Below are 20,325 nucleotides of genomic sequence, written 5' to 3' on the forward strand. Positions count from 1 at the left end.
GGTGGATATAGCGGTGTATACTGGGTTCAGAGCACGCAGACAGCACGCACAAGCTCCTACCGCTGACTGCAAGCTCTATTTAAAACGAGCAAGATAGTTTGCTATATAGGTGGATATAGCGGTGTATACTGGGTTCAGAGCACGCAGACAGCACGCACAATCTCCTACCGCTGACTGCAAGCTCTATTTAAAACGAGCAAGATAGTTTGCTATATAGGTGGATATAGCGGTGTATACTGGGTTCAGAGCACGCAGACAGCACGCACAAGCTCCTACCACTGACTGCAAGCTCTATTTAAAACAAGCAAGATAGTTAGCTATATAGGTGGATATAGCGGTGTATACTGGGTTCAGAACATGCAGACAGCACGCATAATCTCCTAACACTGACTGCAAGCTCTATTATAAAAGATAGATATATCGCTAGCTATATAGGTGAATATAGCGTGTATACTGTGGTCAGGCCACACAGACAACAACCACTACAGAAGAGCAAGAACGAAAAATTGGCCGAAAACGATCAGTGTATACTGTGTTGAAGGTACACAGAACACCCACTAACTGCTACAGACGCCAACACACTACACAAGGCCGCCGCGCTGGTGGCCTTATTTAGTGTGGGGCGTGTACTACACAGTCTGAGCTATGATTGGCCACAGGCATCCTGCCTGTGGCCAATCATGGCTCTCCTCGCTGCCGGCGCTGTGATTGGCAAAGCATGCGGGGTCACAGTGTATGCTTGGCCAATCATGAGCCAGCAATGCACTGCACCATCGCAGTGCATTGTGGGCCGTGAGCGCCACACGAATTTGACGCGAATGGCCCATAACATTCGGAATTTGCAGAACGGGCGAACAGCCGATGTTTGAGTCGAACATATGTTTGACTCGAACACAAAGCTCATCCCTACAGGCAGCTGTAGCAGTTTCAGTCAGTGTATTGTGCCACCTGGACAGTGTACACCTGAAGCTACCCTAATTGCTGGTGTTCTTCTGTTTCTATACCGCAGGCAGCTGTAGAAGTTACAGTTGGTGTATTGTACCACTTGCACGGTGTGCACCTCATGCTACCCCAATTGCTGGTTTTCTTCAGATCCTATACCACAGGCAGGCAGCTGCAGTAATTAAAGTTGGTGTACTGTATCAACTGCACAGCGTGCACCTAATGCCGCGTACACACGGGCGGACTGTATGGCATACTTAGTCTGTCGAAACACATTTCAGCGGACAGTCCGCTCGTGTGTGGGCTTCAGCGGACTTTTTCAGCGTGCAGTCCGGCGTACTAAAAATTTCGGATTTTTCGAAATTCTGTCCGTCGTACTTTGGTTTCAGCGGACAATCGGCTCGTCAGTATGCTAGTTCGACGGACTAAGAATGGTGCATGCCCAGAAAGGATTTACACGGCGGAAGGTTGCTTTGCTGTGTATTGGACTTCCTATTTCTAGTCCCGTCGTACGTGCTGTACACGTCATCACGCAAGCTTTCGACGGACTGTTTGGCTATCCGTGTGTGGTCAAGTCCGTTCAGTGGAAAGTACGACGGACTGTCCGTCGGATTGTATGACGAACTAAGTATGCCATACAGTCCGCTCGTGTGTACACGGCATTAAGCTACCACAATTACTGGTGTTCTGCTGATCCTATACCTCAGGCAGCTGCAGTAATTACAGTAGGTGTACTGTGTCATCTGCTCGGTGTGCACCTAAAGCTACCCCAATTGCTGGTGTTCTCATAGTAATAATACTACAGGCAGGCAGTTGATTCTGCTAGCTGCAGTATAATCAGTACATACGTCCCAACTTTGTGCAGCTAAATCTCCCTGCAGGTCATTAGTATGTCTGGAAGGCCAACAAAGAGAGGCAGACAGTCACGAGCCAATAAAAGAGGGCAAGCGGGCTCTGTGTCTAGAGGAAACAGTGCTGATCGTGGACACGGTACATCCTCATCAACAAGTGGCCATGGGACATGCTTTTCCTTATTTTCGCAACTGGACGTGTTGAGTCGCAACATGTCGAATACTTGGTAGAGTGGATGACCAAGCCCTCCTCATGCTCCTCATCCTCTCTCACCCAGGCTCAGGGTACTGGCAAAGCAGCTGCCAGCATGGCCTCTCCCCTCATCTCAATGGCATCAGTCACTCCTTCCCTAGACCATGTCCTCCTGAGGATTCCCCCAAACACAGTGTTGGGCACATGCTCCAGGAGAATGTCCCGCGTTTTGAAGGTTCTGATGATGATACCCAGCTAGAGGAAGGCAATAATGTGAGCCCAGAGAGAGGGGATGCTCAAGAAGGACAGTAATCTGGCAGTCATGTTCCACCAGCTGCAGCATACTGCCAGGTTTGCTCCAGTGATGAGGAGGGAGGGGATGATGAGGTCACTGACTCCATGTGGGTGCGTGATAGGAGAGAGTAGGAAGAGGAGGCACATGTTCAATGAGGCAGGGTGCCCTCCAGGGGCCAGCTTAAGGGCAGCACACTGACTGAATCACACCGCAGAGCTCCGCCTGTGCAGGGCGCTGCCTCTGCAGGTTATTCCAAAAGTTCTTTGGTGTGGGCCTTTTCTGAGACGAGTGCATCAGATCGCACTGCTGCTATTTGCAATATATATCTCAAGAGTATCTCACGTGGTCAAAATATCAGCCGCTGGGGAACCACATGCTTGACCAGACATATGTCGACCTGACATGCAGTTCATTGGCAAGCGTACCTAAAAGACCCACACCAAAGAACAAAGCAGACCTCTCCTTTCTCCTCATCAGCTGGGATCTCCAACCCCACTATACCCTCAGTCCTCTCTGAAACCTGCACTGAGAGGAATTAAGATGTAGAATTAGGTGTGTCACAGCCAAGTACTTGTGGACACTCTTCTAGCAGTACACCAACGTCTGATTGTACCAGGCAAATTTCCCTTCCCCAGCTGCTGGACCATCAAAAGAAGTTCACTACCAGCCATCTACATGCCCAGCAGTTTAATTCTAGCTTGGCTAAATTGCTAGCACTTCAACTGCTGCCTTTTCAGTTGGTAGACTTGGCCCCCTTCCGTGAGTTTTCTCCAATTTGCGGTTCCTCAGTAGCAGGTTCCCAAACGCCACTTTTTCTCATGGAATGCGATTCCGGCTCTCTACCGGCATGTGGAAGGCAATGTCCATGCCTCGCTTGACAGGGCGGTCAGTGGTAAGGTGCATATTACTGCTGACTCATGGTCCAGCAGGCATGGACAGGGACGTTACCTATCTTTCACGGGGCACTGGGTGACTCTTCTGGCAACTGGGAAGGATGCAGGACAAGGTGCAGTAGTGTTGGAGGTTGTTCCGCCATCACGTCTCCAAAATGCTATTACTGGTGATTGTTAAACACCTCTCTACTCCAGCAACTCCTCTTCTTCTTCCTCCATGGCCTCTTCCTGTGCTTTGTCCTTGGAACCAGCGGTGCTCCGTAGGCTTTCAAGGGGCTACGCAAGCAAAAAGATTCCATGCCGTGGTTGTGCTGGTGCACTCTTGCCCACCTGTTGGAGGAATAATGGATAGGGCACTTGAATCAGAACAGAGGCAGGAAGAGGAGAACTTCCTTGTCTCTCAAGGCCCCATTTATCCAGACAGTGTTCCTGCTGGCCCGCCGATCACACAGGAAGAGGATGAGGAGGAGAAGGATTGTGTCAGCATGGAGGTGGAGCCTGGCACTCAGCATCAGCAGCAGTCTTTTATGGATCAGTTACAGTCTCAAGAAACCTGTGGACTTGTACGTGGCTGGGAGGAGGTGGCTGCGGATCATGTCATACTTAGTGACCAAGAGGACCCTGGACCGAATGCCTCAGCTAACCTACACTGCATGGCCTCCCTGATCCTGCAAAGCCTGCGGAAGGATCCTTGTATTCAGCGGATCAAGGAGAGGGATCATTAATGGCTGGCAACTCTCCTTGATCCACGGTACAAGGGTAAGGTTACAGACCTTATCTTGCCATCGCAGAGGGAGCAGAGGTAGACCTTGCAGAAAGGTGTATGAATGTTACAAATTCCTGGTCCTGGACAGCGTGTTGCTGAGGCTTTGGTCAGTCACAGAAGGAGCGGTGGAGATGGTGGCCGTCTGACCGATGCGTTCAGACAATTTTTTAGTCCACAGCCCCAAGGTATGATCGGTTCCAGGAACCATTGCCAGCATATGATTTACATGGTGCAGGAATACCTAGGGGCAAGATCACACTTGGACACCTTTCCCACCAAAAATCCTCTGGGTTACAAGGTCTTGAGGATGGATCACTGACCAGAGCTTGCACAGTATGCAGTTGAGCTACTGGCCTCTCCTGCATCCAGCGTTCTTTCAGAACACACATTCAGTGCTGCTGGAGGCTTTGTAACTGATCACAGGGTGCACCTGTCCACCAACTCGGTTGATTGACTGACCTTCATAAAGATGAATCAGTCTTGGATCACCACCAGCTACCAAGCACCTGCAGCTGATGTAACCGAATAATTTTTTTTGAAATGTCAGATCCCTTCAAAACTGCCTATGCTGATGCTGAGTGACTATCCTGTTATGCTGACTGACTATTCTCTTCCTCCTCAATGATCCTGCTGATAGCTTGGAAGAACATTTTTTGGTTCTGGGCACCGCCACCAGTGGCTAAGGCCAAATTTTTCAGCCCCTGTTTAACAGGGGCGTGTAATTAAAATTTTTGATACAATACTTTGCAGCAGGGCTCATTCTTGCTCTCCAACTATAGTTTCTGTGAGGTGTTGCAGTGTTGTGGCACCAGTACCTAAGGCCCAATTTTTCAGCCCCTGTTTAACAGGTGCATGTAATTACAATTATTGATATAATATTTCACAGTAGGGCCCGTTCCAGCTTCCATGAGAGTAACTGTGAAGACTTACAGTGTTGTGGCACCAGCACCACCAAAGGCCCAATTTTTCTACCACTGTTCAACAATGGCATGTAATTACAATTCTTGATATAATAGTTCACAGCGGGGCATTCCAGCGCCCACCAAGAGTCACTTTGAGGGCTAACAGTGTTGTGGCAACACCAACACCTTAGGCCTAAATTTATGCAGCGCATATAGGGCAGACCCCTACTTTCAAACATCCAACTTACAAACGTCTCCTACTTGCAAATGGAAGGAGACAACAGGAAGTGAGATGAAATCTACTCCTAGGAAGGGAAATTCTCTCCTGTAAGAACTGATAGGGGAAAAATGTGTCTCCTCTCCACTGATGATTTATCCCAGTCCTTGTTTTACTAAAAACCACAAATTTTCTAAAAACTTTGGTCATTGGGACAGAAAGTGAGGTGAAATCTTCTAAAGAGGTGCACAGATGGAAAAAAAATGTTACAGGGGTGATAACCATTCCCTGTGTTTTCCAAGAAGCTTAAAAATATATTTTTTGATTGGAGCTACACTTTAAAAATGTACCAGTTCAAAATTACAAGCAGATTCTACTTAACAATAAACCTACACAGCCCCTGTCTTGTTTGCACCGCCTATATACTGCTGTTCTGAGTATATAGGACCTGGGGGCCCCACGCCTTTCCTTTTTTTACTTTTGGTACGGGGTTCCCCTTAATATTCGTATAAGACCCAAAGGGGCTGGTAATGGGCAGGGGGGCTTTCCATGCCATTTTTCTCAATGATTTTCATCCATATTGCCGGAACCAGACATTACATTAAAACCGCAAGCAGTTTTAAATGACTTTTTTTCCATTAGAAATGTCATTTTGTACAGGGACTGTTCTAAACACAGGAAACACGCGCCACTTCACAGGCATACTATAGACATCCCCAGGCACAATATTTAAAGGTATATTTTACTTTTTTTTCACTTTAAGCATCATTGAAATCAGTGCTCCCAAAAGTTTTTAAAACTTTTTTTTGCATTGATACATGTCCTCTGGGACAGGAGCCAGATCCCCAAACACTTTTTAGGACAATAACTTGCATATTAGCCTTTAAAATTAGCACTTTTGATTTTGAATGTTCGAGTCCCATAGACTTTAATGGGGTTCTAAAGTTCATGCAAATTTTCGGTCCGTTCACAGGTTCTAGTGCGTACTGAACCGGGGGGTGTTCGGCTCATCCCTACTCACCGGACATATCATCCATTGAGCATGTTTGGGGTGCTCTGGATCGGCGTATACAACAGTGTGTTCCAGTTCTTGCCAATATCCAGCAACTTCGCACAGCCATTGAAGAGGAATGGATCAACATTCCACAGGCCACAATCAACAACCTGATCAACTCAATGCAAAGGAGATGTGCTGCACTGCGTGAGGCAAATGGTGGTCATACCAGATACTGACTGGTTTTTGGACCCCCTCTGACCCCCCAAACAGTAAAACTGCATATTTTAGAGTGGTGTTTATTTGTGGCCAGCCTAAGGCACACCTGTGCAATAATCATGCTGTCTAATCAGCATCTTGATATGCCACACCTGTGAAGTTGATGGATTATCTTGGCAAAGGAGAAATGTTCACTAACACAGATTTACACAGATCCCCCCCTGTTTGAAATGGTAAAGGGGTACAAAAGTACCCCGACCATTTCACAAAGAAAGTGTAAAAAATAGTTAAATAAGACAAACACACTTTTGAAAAATTCCTTTATTAAAAATAAAAAAAATAAAAAAAAAGATTCCAGCGGTGGTAATGCACTCTTGCTATCCAGCGACGGATGATCATCTCTCCGGGGGCCAGCAATGGCTGATCTGATCCAGTGCAGCGCATCCATCCATCTTCTGTCTCCACGGAGGAGACACTGTGGGATCCCGGCGGCCTGACGTTTGTTATATGCGGAGGACGGGGCCACCCGTCACCCGACCCCGCCCCCCTCCGAAGCGATTGGGGAAGGGTCTGGTATGGATATTTAGGGGGAACCCCTCTTCAATTTTTTTTTAATTTGACAATTAATTGAATTTGGGGGAACCCCACACTTTTTTTTTTATGAATGACTTTCAATGAGTGTTCTCTGTATTACGGGAGCCGACAATTCATTATGGCCGCGAGTGATTTTAAATTAATTTTTTTTCTGCAGAAATGACACTTTGTGCAGGGACAGTTTTAAACATGGGAAACATGCGCCCCTTCACAGGCATACTATAGACATCCCCCAGGTACGAAATTTAAAGGAATATTACACTTTTATTGTTTCACTTTAATCATTATTAAAATCAGTCCTCCTAAAAAAACTGCCATTTTTAAAACTTTTTTTTGCATTGATCCATGTGCACATCATTTAGTAGGAAATATTCCTGGATATTCTTTTCTATTTTAAGGACATGGGTCGGGTTACTAAAGATTGAAGCATTCAGCCTCCAGTTGCCTCCCTTTTTCTGTCCTGTTGGCTTTCCTATTATCAGGAAAAGCATTGAGTGGTCCGACCATACAGAGTCTTTTACGTAGGATTTTGTCACTAGTGGGATAACATTTGCTGAGAGGAAGAAGTGGTCAATTCTACCAATGACATGTGGAGATTAGAGAAGTGAGTGTAGACCCGCAAAGTCAATGTCTACTAATCACTGATGGTAGATCTGTCTAGCTACATTACGATTCTGTCTGGTGGGATGAAGAAGTTCCCTACCCAAGGGGTGAGATTTATCCAGCCCTGTATCAAAGGCTATATTGGAATGCCCCCCATAAATGACAGTGCCTTCAGTTAGTAGATTTAGAGTCCAGAACAGGGAATTGAAGAATTGGGACTGGCCTCTATTTGGAGCATAGTATGAGGCCAAGGTTAAGATTTGGTTGTCAATGAGAAACTTAACGAGTAAGAATCTGCCTTCCAATTTCTTAAATACAGAGATAAGTGAGAGTTTGCGGGAAAAAAATATAGCAACCCCTTACGTTTTAGATTCCGCATTAACAAGATGGAGTTTGGCGAATTTGGGGTGGATGTACAAGAGGGGGTAGGTGCAAAGAAAGTGTGTTTCTTGGAGAAATAAAATATATATTTTTTTAAATGTGGTAGTACTGGGAAAATCTTCCGGAGTTTAATTGGTGAATTCATTCCTTGAACATTGTGCAAAGGAAGCAATGTGCAAGGAAGGGCTTGGTGTGGTAGGATCAGCCATGAAGCAGCCCAGTTCCAGTCACTTACACCCAACCTGGTGTGGGTTTTGTAGAATGAGCCAGATCACTCTGCTGTATGCAGGTGTCTGGGAGGAGTGCGAGATTAAACCAGTCACTAGGAAAAAAGAAAAGTTAGTATAGGAGATCAAGGTGGAAGAGATAAAGGAAGAAGAGCATATCAGAACCCAAAGGGAAGAGGTGGGATGCTCCCACCCTACCCTTATTTATGAGAATGTTATTATTAGAGGGGAATTCCTGTCCAGGAGAGGGGAAATATCCCCATCTCTGAGGGCACGAGGATGTGCATGAGTGCCGATCTTCCCGCAGCACTCCCTTGTGGAAAATGAATCTATAATGCAAAAAACGTTGGCATCATCGCCAACACCAGCAAATGAAAAGGATTATAAACAGGCCTAGGTGAGGCAGGTGAGTTGTATAAGAGAGGATTGGTGGGGGGGGGGGGGGGTAAACAGGGGAGGCAGGATAAGGGAATCAGGTATAGGGGTGAATAATTTCATAGGCACATAAAGACCTAGTGAGCATGGTTGAAATCAACATTTTTGCTCAGTAATATCCCAGCCACAATTTAAAGGGGAATGGGATAAGTGGGGACTAGATGAGTCCTCCAGGCACAAAAGGTGAGTCCAGGGGCCACCAGTGCAGTGCAAAACTATATATAGAAAACGACCAGTTAGTAATTCATAGCTATATAAGAGGAAGGTGCAGCCTGGAAAATAAGTCATGTATTAGTTCAGCAAGATAAAGTGAGTCGCAGGGTAGGCTGTTTCCATGCATGTGTGAGAAAAGCTTAAAAGTAATATGAGGGGCTTCCTCATGGGATTTAGCAAAATCTCAATACGTTTGAAGGGAACAATGAACAGCCAGCATTGGTGTAAAAGGGCCTGTAAGAACCAAGTCCTAACCCAAAGAGATAATGAAATGGTGAAGGTGTCATGGGAGGAGGTTTTCTGGGGTTTTCTCTCTCGGGAAAAAAGAGAGACTATGAATGGTTAGCTGTTGATTTTAAATTTAAGACTGAAGGGGAAAAGCCACCAGTATTTAATATTCTTCTGAGTCAGCGCTGTCAGTAGTTGTTTGAGTGCCCGTCTCCTCTGGATTGTGGAGGGAGAGATGTCGGCAAAAATCTGAATCGAGTGTCCCATAATCTGTAATTTTGGAGTGGAGTGGGTCATTTTCATTATTTCTTCTTTGACTACGTAGAAATGTGGCTTAACTACAATGTCTTGATTGAGAACATCTAAGCGGAGGGGGCCCAGGGCCCTATGGGCTCGATAAAGTTCCAGCCTGTGAGAGAAACATCTGGAATAAGTTCCTTGATGAGGGATCCAACTGCTTCTGGTATATCTGTGATGGATTCAGGCAAGTCCCTGATTCTAATAATATATCTTCTAGACCTGTTTTCAAGATCATCAATTTTGGCCAAGGCAACTTCCAGTTGGTTGTGTAGGTCTTGAATGCGGTGCATGTTCTGGTTGGCCCAGGCAATCGTGGCATCCATTGTGGTCTCTATGGATTCAATGTGTGATCCCAGGTTTTGGAAATCCATTTTATTGTCAGATGTGATTTTGGCAACTGTCTGGGACAATCCTCTGTCCAGCATCTCTGCGAATTTGGTGGAATTAAATGTTATGTCCTGTGTTTGTGAGGGGATCTTACTTGTGCTATACAGGAGATCATTTGGCCTTGGTGAGGTTGCTGCCCTGGGGGACATTAGCAGTTCATCTAGTGTTTGGCCGATGAGGGATTCCTTTGATGTAGAACATGATGTGCCTCTGAGTGGAGTGGTAATAGGAGCGCCCCCACAAACCTCCGTCTGCTGTGAGTCCCACCAGTAGGGATGAGCTAAACACCCCCATGTTTGGTTTGCATCCAGAACATGCGAACAGGCTCAAAATTTGTTTGAACACGCAAAGACCGTTAAAATCTATGGGACATGAACATGAATAATCAAAAGTGCTAATTTTAAAGGCTTATATGCATGGTATTGTCATAAAAAGTGTTTGAGGACCCGGGTCCTGCTCCAGGGGACATGTATCAATGCAAAAAAAGTTTTAAAAACTAACGTTTTTTCGGGAGCAGTGATTTTAATAATGCTTAAAGTGAAACAATAAAAGTGTAATATTCCTTTAAATTTCGTATCTGGGGGGTGTCTATAGTATGCCTGTAAAGGGGCGCATGTTTCCCGTGTTTAGAACAGTCTGACAGCAAAATGACATTTCTAATGAAAAGAAGTAATTTAAAACTACTCGCGGCTACAATGAATTGTCAGTCTGACAATACACATGAAAGTTCATTGATAAAAATGGCATGGAATTTCCCCACAGGGGAACCTCGAACCAAAATTTTTAAAATGCATGAGGGACCCCCTAAATTCCATACCAGGCCCTTCAGGTCTGGTATGCATATTAAGGGTAACCCCGTGCCAAAATTAAAATAAAAATGGCGTGGGGTCCCCCCAAAAATCCATACCAGACCCTTATCCAAGCACACAACCTGGCAGGTCACAGTAAAAGAGGGGGGTGAGAAAGCGCCCCCCCTCCTGAACCATACCAGGCCACATGCCCTCAACATTGGGAGGGTGCTTTGGGGTAGCAGCCCCCCAAAGCACCTTGTCCCCATGTTAATGGGGAGAAGGACCTCATCCCCACAACCCTTGCCCGGTGGTTGTGGGGGTCTGCAGGCAGAGGGCTTATCGGAATATGGAAGCCCCCTTTAACAAGGGGATCCCCAGATCCCACCCCCCGTGTGAATTGGTAATGGCGTACAATTGTAACCCTACCATTTAAAAAAAAGGCCTTTGTTAATTTCTTCTTCTTTCTGCTTCTTCTTCCATCTTCTTTCTTCTGGTCTTCCTTCCGTGTTTTTATTCTTCCTCCATCTGCTTCTTCATCTTCTTCTTCCTCCACTCTTCTCGTCCCTCATCTTGCTCCAGCTTCTTCTCCCCTCCGTCCGCACGATCCACCTCAGTGGGAGTCTCTCGCCGCATGAGACTTCTGTTCTCCTGACACTTCTTATATAATGGATAGTGGGGCCACCTGTTCCCTCTGACGCACAGGGACTTCCCTATGGCTTTCCCCGTGATTTAAACTGGGTAATCTCGCCCCTATGACATCATGGGGATAAGCCATAGGGAAGTACCCGTGCATCAGAGGGGGTGGGGTCACCAGGTGGCCCCGCCCTCCGTTATATAAGAAGTGTCAGAAGAACCGAAGCATCACGCGGCAGAAGACTCCCACTGAGGAGGATCATGCAGATGGAGGGGAGAAGAAGCCGGAGCAAGATGTGGGACGAGAAGAGCGGAGGGAGAAAAAGATGAAGAAGAAGATGTAGAAGAAGAAGATGGAAGAAGAAGAAGAACACTGAAGGAAGACCAGAAGAAAGAAGATGGAAGAAGAAGCAAAAAGACGAAGAAATTAATAAAGGACTTGTCAAAAACTGTCTCTTGTGTTTTTTAACCATTTTGACCCTTTTTTTGTGAAATGGTATTACCAATTCACACGGGGGGTGGGATCTGGGGGTCCCCTTGTTAAAGGGGGCTTCCAGATTCTGATAAGCCCCCCGCCTGCACTGGGCAAGGGTTGTGGGGATGAGGCTCTTCACCCTATCAACATGGGGACAAGGTGCTTTGGGGGGCCGCTACCCCAAAGCACCCTCTCAATGTTGAGGGCATGTGGCCTGGTACGGTTCAGGAGGGGGCACTCTCTCGTCCTCCCCTCTTTTCTTGTGGCCTGCCAGGTATGCATGCTCGGATAAGGGTCTGGTAAGGATTTTTTGTTGGACCTCACGCCATTTTTTAAAAAAATTTGGTGCGGGGGTTCCCCTTAAAATCCATACCAGACCCAGGTCTGGTATGGAATTTAGAGGGACCCCCATGCATTTTTTTTTTAATTTTGGTTCGGGGTGCCCCTGTGGGGAAATTCCATGCCGTTTTTATCAATGAACTTTTATGTGTATTATCAAACAATTCATTATAGCTGTTAGTACTTTTAAATGACTTTTTTTCCTTTAGAAATATCATTTTGCTGTCAGACTGTTCTAAACACGGGAAATATGTGCCCCTTTAAAGGCATACTATAGACACCCCCCAGGTATGAAATTTAAAGAAATATTACACTTTTATTGTTTCAACTTAAGCATTATTAAAATCACTGCTCCCGAAAAAACTGCAGTTTTTAAAACTTTTTTTTGCATTGATACATGTCCCCTGGGTCAGGACTCGGGTTCCCAAACACTTTTTTGACAATGCCATGCCTTTAAAATTAGCACTTTTGATTTCTCCCATAGACTTTTAATGGGTGTTCCGCAGCTTTTGAATTTCCTGTGAACACCCAAAATTGTTTGCTGTTTGGCAAACTGGCAAACAGCCAATGTTTGACTTGAACATAAAGCCCATCCCTACCCCCCAGGAAAAGTTAGAAGGGATCCCTGCTTGAGCAGCTATGTTAAACGGCTGTGATGCCGCCGTCCTGGAAATCTCATCTGCCTCAGGATTGCGGTAAACAGTACCCGCAAGTTACGTCTGACTGTTCCCGCTGACATAAATCAGTCTCCATTGTTTGGCGATCATGCTGAGAGGTATCGGGTGATGTCACTGGTTACATAGCCGTAACGGGATGAAGCTCCATGAATAAGTGGCCATCTTCCAGAACTCCGCACATGAACCAGTGAAAGATGTAAGCTTTAATGAGCAGACGCCTCTGCCATCTGTGTTTATTTTTGTATATGCGTGTATGTGGGGGTGGGGGTAGGTTCATATTTATGTATCTTGAGGGGTTAAATTGCTTGGATTTAACATCATTTTCTTACACTTTATTTTTTATTACATGAGGAAATTAGTCCCCTATGTGATAGTTTTTTGGGACAGGTTCCCTTTAATGAGACCCCTAATGTCTCCCCTGACCTCCATTAAACCAATGGAGTGCAGATCACACACCATTAGCTTCTTCTCAGGGGCACCAGGACCCCGAAGTGACATTTTACCGATCACTTCTGAGATAGATAGGGGAGATCAACAAACAGACATTCACTAGAGGCTGCCATTGCTGAACTCCCCTTGGAGAATGCTGGTTCTTTGGCTGTTCAGATTCTTTCATATAAGAGTTGTCTGACTCCAGTTATACAGGAAATATTTCTGGCACTGATTTGCTGAAGTCACACATAGAAAGGTATCTATACGTTTTTGGGGTAAACATATAATGGCAGTCATGAACTCTTCACTTTGTTTTAGTTTTCTTTTTTTTCATTTGTTTTTCAGTTTTATCCACATCAAGAACGGGCTGTTACCCCCCCCCCCCCCTTCCTGCCCAGGCCATTTTCAGTTTTCAGCACTGTCACACTTTGAATGATAATTATTCAGTGATGAAACACTGTGCCCAAATGTCATTTTTTTTTTTTAAACAGATTTATTTTGGTAAGATTTAATCACCATCAGGCTTTTATGTTTTGCATTATAAATAAAGAAAAGACTGAACATTTTTGTTAAAAATTTTGGTTAAAAATTATACAAATAAGTAATATTACATTTCTTTGATAAGAATAACCCAAATCAGTGTTTACGATTTAGTCTGTGGGAAAGTCTACACACTGTGGGGGTTATTTACGAAAGGCAAATCCACTTTGCACTACAAGTGCAAACTACAAGCGCAAAGTGCACTTGAAATTGCACTAAAAGTGCACTGAAAGTGCACTTGGAAATACAGTACACGCCCCTGTTAAACAGATGCAGAAAAATAGGGTCTTAGGCAGTGGTGGTGGCACAACACTGTAACCCCTCACAGATAATCTTTTTGGGTGCAGGGACGAGCCCTGCTGTGAAATATTAGATCAAAAATTATAATTACACTCCCCTATTAAACAGGGGCAGAAAAATTGGGCCTTAGGCACTGGTGGTGGTGCCACAACATTGCAACCCCTCACAGATACTCTAGTTGAGTGCAAGAATGAGCCCTGCTGCAAAATATTACAGCAAAAATGATAACTATACATTAAACAGGGGCAGAAAAATTGGGCCTTAGGCATTGGTGATGGTGTACTGAAACAAAAATGCTCTTAGAAGCTATCAATATGAACCTTGAGGAGGAATAGTATAGTCACTCAGCATAGGCAGTCTTGGAGGGATCTCACATTCAAATTAATCGGTTACATCAGCATCAGGTCCTTGGTAGCTGGTGATCCAAGACTGATTCATTTTTATGAAGGTGAGCTGATCAATTGAGTCAGTGGACAGGCATACTCTGTGATTGGTTACAAAGCCTCCAGCAGCACTGAATGTGCATGAGGAAAGAAAACTGGATGCAAGACAGGCCAGTAGCTCAATTGCATATTGTGCAAGCTCTGGCCAGTGATCCATCCTAAAGACCCAGTAACCCAGTGGATTTCCAGTTGGAAAGGTCTCCAAGTCTGATCTTGCCCCTAGGTATTCCTGCACCATGTAAATCAGACTGTGCCGATGGTTGCTGAAACTGATGAGACCTTGGGACTGCGGAATAAAGAATTGTCTGAAAGCATCAGTCAGACAGCCACCTTCTCCACCGCTCCTTCTATGACTGAAAGAAACCACAGCAACATGTTGTCCAGGAAAACCAGGAAATTGTAACCTCCCAGTCTCTGGGAACGCGTTGCACAAACCTTTCTGCAAGGCCTCCTGAAGATGTTTCATCCTCTGCTCCCTCTGCGAAGGCTGGATAAGTTCCACAAACTTACCCTTGTAACGTGAATCAAGAAGGGTTGCCAGCCAGCAATGATCCCTCTCCTTGATACCACAAATCTGAGGGTCCTTTCACAGGCTTTGCAGGATCAGGGAGGCCATGCAGCAAAGGTTTGCTGAGGCATTTGATCCAGAGTCCTCTGAGTCACTAAGGATGACATGATCCACAGCCACCTCCTCCCAGCCATGTACAAGTCCATGGGTTTCTGGGGACTGAAAACGATCCCTTGAAGACTGTGCTGATGCTGAGTGCTAGGCTCCACCTCCATGCTGACACAATCCTCATCCTCCTCCTCCTCCACCTCTTCCTGTGTGATTGATGGGCCCACAGGAATACTGTCAGGATAAAGGGGGCCTTGAGAGGTAAGGAAGTTATCCTCTTCCTCCCTCTGTTCTGCCTCAAGGTGGACAAGAGGGACAGTATCCCTGATGCATGCACTGTCACTGCTCAGCATCCTCATAGCCTCCTCAAATGGTGACAGGACAGTGCATGCATCCTTGATCAGTAGCCACTGGGGTGGCGATAAAACAAAAGCCCCATGATGGTGCCATACTCACACAGTACTCATTGATGGCCCTCTGCTGCGATTGCAGCCGCTGCAGCATTGCCAACATGGAGTTCCACCTGGTGGGCATGTCTTGAGCAGGTTGTGAATGTAATTTTTTTATAAATAGTTCAAATAAAATGTATCTGATTATAAGTGTTCAGCAAACAGGTCATCTCATCCCAATGACATTCTCTAAATCAGATATAACTACAATCTATAATCAATACATTATTAAATGTTCTATGTACTTGTTACCTATAATCAATTATGTCATTTTGTAAGCTGTCCCGCTATATAAAAGAAGTCCAGTACAAGGATCCAAATGACAAGGTCATGATTTTTAATGATAAAGGAGAACTACCCAGCCCACTAGAAATAATAAATTGGATTACAAGAATTAATGATAGAAATACCACTGATTGGATGCATGTGGGTCACTTTGATGGGTTCCTTTCAGAGGATCAGCAACTTACACTAAAACCAGAGCGAATATCATGGAAAGGAGACAAGGTGAGTTACACTGGGGAAGCTGATCCACAACTTATACAAGAACCATACTAGTTTTTACCTTAAAGCCCATCTCCAGACAAATCCTAACCCCCTCCCCCCATCCTGTTTATAGACGGTCAACGTCTTCCCTGACTAACTGTGTGGATATAAATGCCGGGATATGTTCCCATCACTCATCATACCTGAAGAAGTGGATAAACTACAAAACATCTTCTACATTATAGAACAAATCCAGCTGAATGCGATTGACTACTGTTACCTCCCCCCTCCTCATCACACAGACCGGGACATAGACACTCATAGAAGGAGAGAGAGAGAGATGGGAGGGAGGGGGGGGGAGAGAGGGGGGATATGGAGAGACAGGGGGGAGAGGGGGAGGGAGAAAGTGAGTGGAGAGATAGGGAGAGGGGAAGAGAGGGGGAGAGTGTGAGATAGAAGAGGGGCGAGAGAGAGACCGTGTGAGAGAGAGGTCGGTGTCGGAGAAAGAGGAGGAGGGAGAGAGAGAGAGGGTGGAGGGAGAGATAAAGAGGGGGAGAGAAAGAGAGAGGGAAAGAGAGAGGGGAGGGAGAGACAAAGGTGGAGAGAGGGAGAAGGGGTGAGGAGGAGGGAGGGATGGGGAGAGAGGCGGAGGGAGGGGGGAGAAAAAGAGAGAGAGAGAGAAGGGGTGGTAAAAGAGAGAGAGAGGGTGGTAAGAAAGAGAGAGGGAGATAGAGTAAGAGAGAGGAGGGTGAGAGAAAGAGAGAGGGAGAGGTGATAAAGAGAAAGGGGGTGGGAAAGAGAGGGGGCTGAGAGAGGAGGAGTGAGAAGGGGGTGAGAGAGATCCCAAGCTGTCCCTGGCTGTCTGCACCTCCCACCCGTCCTAGGGCAGTCAGCCTGTTCTCTGGTCCTAGGAGGTCTTCAGAGCTCTTCACCCTCCAGGTCTACTGGTCCTTATCGCCCTCACTGCTCACTAGTGATGGACGAACTTCCGATGGGACGTTTCGCGAATGCGGACCACGAACGCGGCCGATAGTTCGCGAACCGGAACGTTTGCGGCGGGCCCCATTGACTTCAATGGGAGGCGAATTTCGCAAACCTACAGGTAAAATTTGCAGCCACAAAATAATTAATAGCTGTGCAAACATAGTCCCACCACATGGCCAATGACATAACACATGTATGAGGTGAATCTGGGATCGACAACTACAAGCATTCTTTTTTTATATGGGAAATTGTTGTGACAATTCAGGACTGTGGAGCGCATGAAGGCAATGGAGGAGAGGGAAGGTCAGGGACCAGGGTAGGCAAAGAAGAGGGTGCAGGAGATGATCACCAGCAGCGTGACATACAGCAATGACACCTGCACCGTGATAGAGTCATCTGACAGCAGCACCGTGATAGAGAGCACTGACATCAGCAGCGTGACATACAGCAATGACACCTGCACCGTGATAGAGTCATCTGACAACAGCACCGTGATAGAGAGCACTGACTTCAACAGCGTGACATAAAGCACTCACACCAGCACCGTGATATACAGCACTGACAGCAGCATCGTGATAGAGAGCACTGACATCAGCAGCGTGACATACAGCAATGACACCTGCACCGTGATAGAGTCATCTGACAACAGCACCGTGATAGAGAGCACTGACATCAGCAGCGTGACATAAAGCACTCACACCAGCACCGTGATATACAGCACTGACAGCAGCACCGTGATAGAGAGCACCGACATCAGCAGCGTGACATAAAGCACTCACACCAGCACCGTTATATACAGCACTGACAGCAGCACCGTGATAGAGAGCACTGACATCAGCAGCGTGACATAAAGCACTCACATCAGCACCATGATATACAGCACTGACAGCAGCACCGTAATGGAGAGCACTGACATCAGCAGTGTGACATAAAGCACTCACACCAGCACCGTGATATACAGCACTGACAGCAGCACCGTGATAGAGAGCACTGATATCAGCAGCGTGACATAAAGCACTCACACCAGCACCGTTATATACAGCACTGACAGCAGCACCGTGATAGAGAGCACTGACATCAGCACGTGATATACAGCACTGACACCTGCACCGTAAGCAGCCCCAGGAGGAAGTCAGCATAGCACAGGGATGGTGGGAGCCCCTCATAATGAGCATAGCACAGGGATGGTGGGAGCCCCTCATAATAAGCAGCCCCAGGAGGATGTCAGCATAGCACAGGGATGGTGGGAGCCCCTCATAATAAGCAGCCCCAGGAGGATGTCATCATAGCACAGGGATGGTGGGAGCCCCTCATAATAAGCAGCCCCAGGAGGGAGTCAGCACAGCACAGAGATGGTGGGAGCCCCTCATAATGAGCATAGCACAGGGATGGTGGGAGCACCTCAAAATATGCACAGCAGAGGTACAGCCCCAGGAGGAAGTCAGCACAGCACAGGGATGGTGGGAGCCCTTCATAATAAGCAGCCCCAGTAGAAATATGACACCGCTCAACCTCTTCAAAGAGGAGGGTACGGGCATATAGTACGGTGTGCTTTTTTTGGACAAGGAAGTGAGCCAAATGAAGAAAGAAGGTCTCTGTGCTCGATTAAAAAAATTGTTTATAGACATATACATGGTCTACTGGTCATATGTGTTGAATTCCTCCGAGATCCATGCCTCATTCATTTTTAGAAATGTGAGGTAGTTAACACTGTCGTGAGCTAGGCGAGTACGCTTATCGCTCACGATCCCCCCTGCTGCGCTGAACATCCTTTCAGACAGGACACTGGATGAGGGGCAAGCCAACAGTTTGATTGCAAATTGGGCAAGCTCTGGCCAGAGGTCAAGCCTGCCCACCCAGTAGTCCAGGGGTTCATCACTCCTCAGAGCGTCCACATCGGCCGTTAACCCGATGTAGTCGGACACCTGACGGTATAGGCGTTCCCTGATGCTGGATCCGGATGACACCTGTCGATGGGTCGGCTGAAAGAATGACCTCATATCTGAAGTCACCAACACATCTTCAAACCGGCGTCTTCTTGCAGGCGCTGTTGGATTGGTACCAGCAACTCCTTCTCTGGGAGTGGGAATTGCTCCTCTGCCAGCGCACGCAAAAGCAGAATGCAGCATTTCTCGAAGCAAGGCCTGGAAGTTTTGCATTCTGACAGCCCTTTGTGACGGCGGTAACATTTCTGCCACTTTGTGTTTGTATCGGGGGTCTAAGTACGTTGCCACCCAGTACTGGTCCTTGACCCTTATGCTTTTTATACGGGGGTCCCTATTAAAACACTGGAGCATGAAGGCCCCCATTTGCACTAAAGTGGAAGCGGTGTGGTGGCCTGGCTCCTGCTCATCATCCAGGATAATGTCGTCCTCTTCATTCTCCTCTCCCCATCCACGCACAACAGGGATCCCAGAAAGGTTTAAAGCATGCTCTTCTTGCTCCTCCTCATCCGCCCCGGCACCATCCTCTGACTCCTCTTCAGACTCATGTTGTTGACTTGTCTCAGATAGTGTAGCCTCCTTGGGAATACATCCAGCATTGTGACTTCCTCATCTTCCTGCTCCTGCTCCTCCACACTCCACGCTCCATAAAGAAGGCATAAGGTACCATGTCACTGATGGCACCATGGCTGCGACTGACCAGTTTGGTGATCTCCTCAAATGGGCGCAGAAGTTTGCATGCGTCGCGCATGAGCAGCCACTGGCGCGGAGAAAAAAAACCCAGCTCTCCAGAATCGGTTCTGCCGCAGAGTTCATACAGGTAGACGTTAACTGCACGTTTCTGCTGGAGCAGCCTATCAAGCATATAGAAGGTTGAGTTCCATCGCGTCGGGCAATCGCAAATAAGACGTCTGACCGGCAGATTGTGTCACCGCTGAATGTCAGCAAGGCGAGCCATAGCCGTGTAAGATCTTCTGAAATGGGCCGAGATTTTCCTTGCCTGCCGCAAGATGTCCTGGACCCCAGGGTATTTGACAAGGAATCGCTGCACGACCAAGTTTAAGACGTGTGCCATGCATGGCACGTGCGTGATTTTGCCCTGTTTCAATGCGCTAAGCAGATTGGCACCGTTGTCACACACCACTTTGCCAACTGTCAAATTGAGCGGTGTTAGCTACTGATCTGCCTGTGAACGCAAAGCTGAAAGGAGTGCCGGGCCAGTGTGGCTCTTGGCTTCCAGGCACAACAGACGCAGCACGGCATGGCAACATCTCACCTGGCATGTTGAATAGGTTCTGGGCAGCTTGGACGGCACAGCGGAAGAGACGCTAGCAGCGGAAAAGGAGGAGTCAGCTGAGGAGGAGAGGGAGGAGGATGGAGCAGGAGGAGGAGGAGAAGAAGAGTCAGGACTGCATGCAATCCGTGGCGGTAAAACCAAATCTACACGGGTGCCACGGGTTACATGCTTGACGGCTGTCAGAAGGTTCACCCAGTGGGCAGTAAAAGTGATATACCTTCCCTGCCCGTGTTTGCTAGACCACGTGTCTGTGGTCAGATGTATCTTGGCACCGACACTG

At 46.8% G+C, this 20,325-nt stretch overlaps 1 protein-coding gene across 1 annotated transcript in view; it reads left to right on the forward strand.

Moving 5' to 3' along the window:
• The window catches only part of LOC143958240 (vomeronasal type-2 receptor 26-like), an 88,526-nt gene that overhangs the window by 49,795 nt on the left and 18,406 nt on the right, over positions 1-20,325 (forward strand). Inside the window, exon 4 of the mRNA XM_077467757.1 lies at positions 15,615-15,842. Within this exon, the coding sequence (XP_077323883.1) occupies positions 15,615-15,842 (228 nt within the window). The remainder of the gene's footprint in view (positions 1-15,614; positions 15,843-20,325) is intronic.

This window comes from Lithobates pipiens, unplaced genomic scaffold (assembly GCF_037356315.1).
Source record: "Lithobates pipiens isolate NorthernLeopardFrog02 unplaced genomic scaffold, aLitPip1_a1.2 Scaffold_6, whole genome shotgun sequence".
NCBI lineage: Eukaryota > Metazoa > Chordata > Amphibia > Anura > Ranidae > Lithobates > Lithobates pipiens.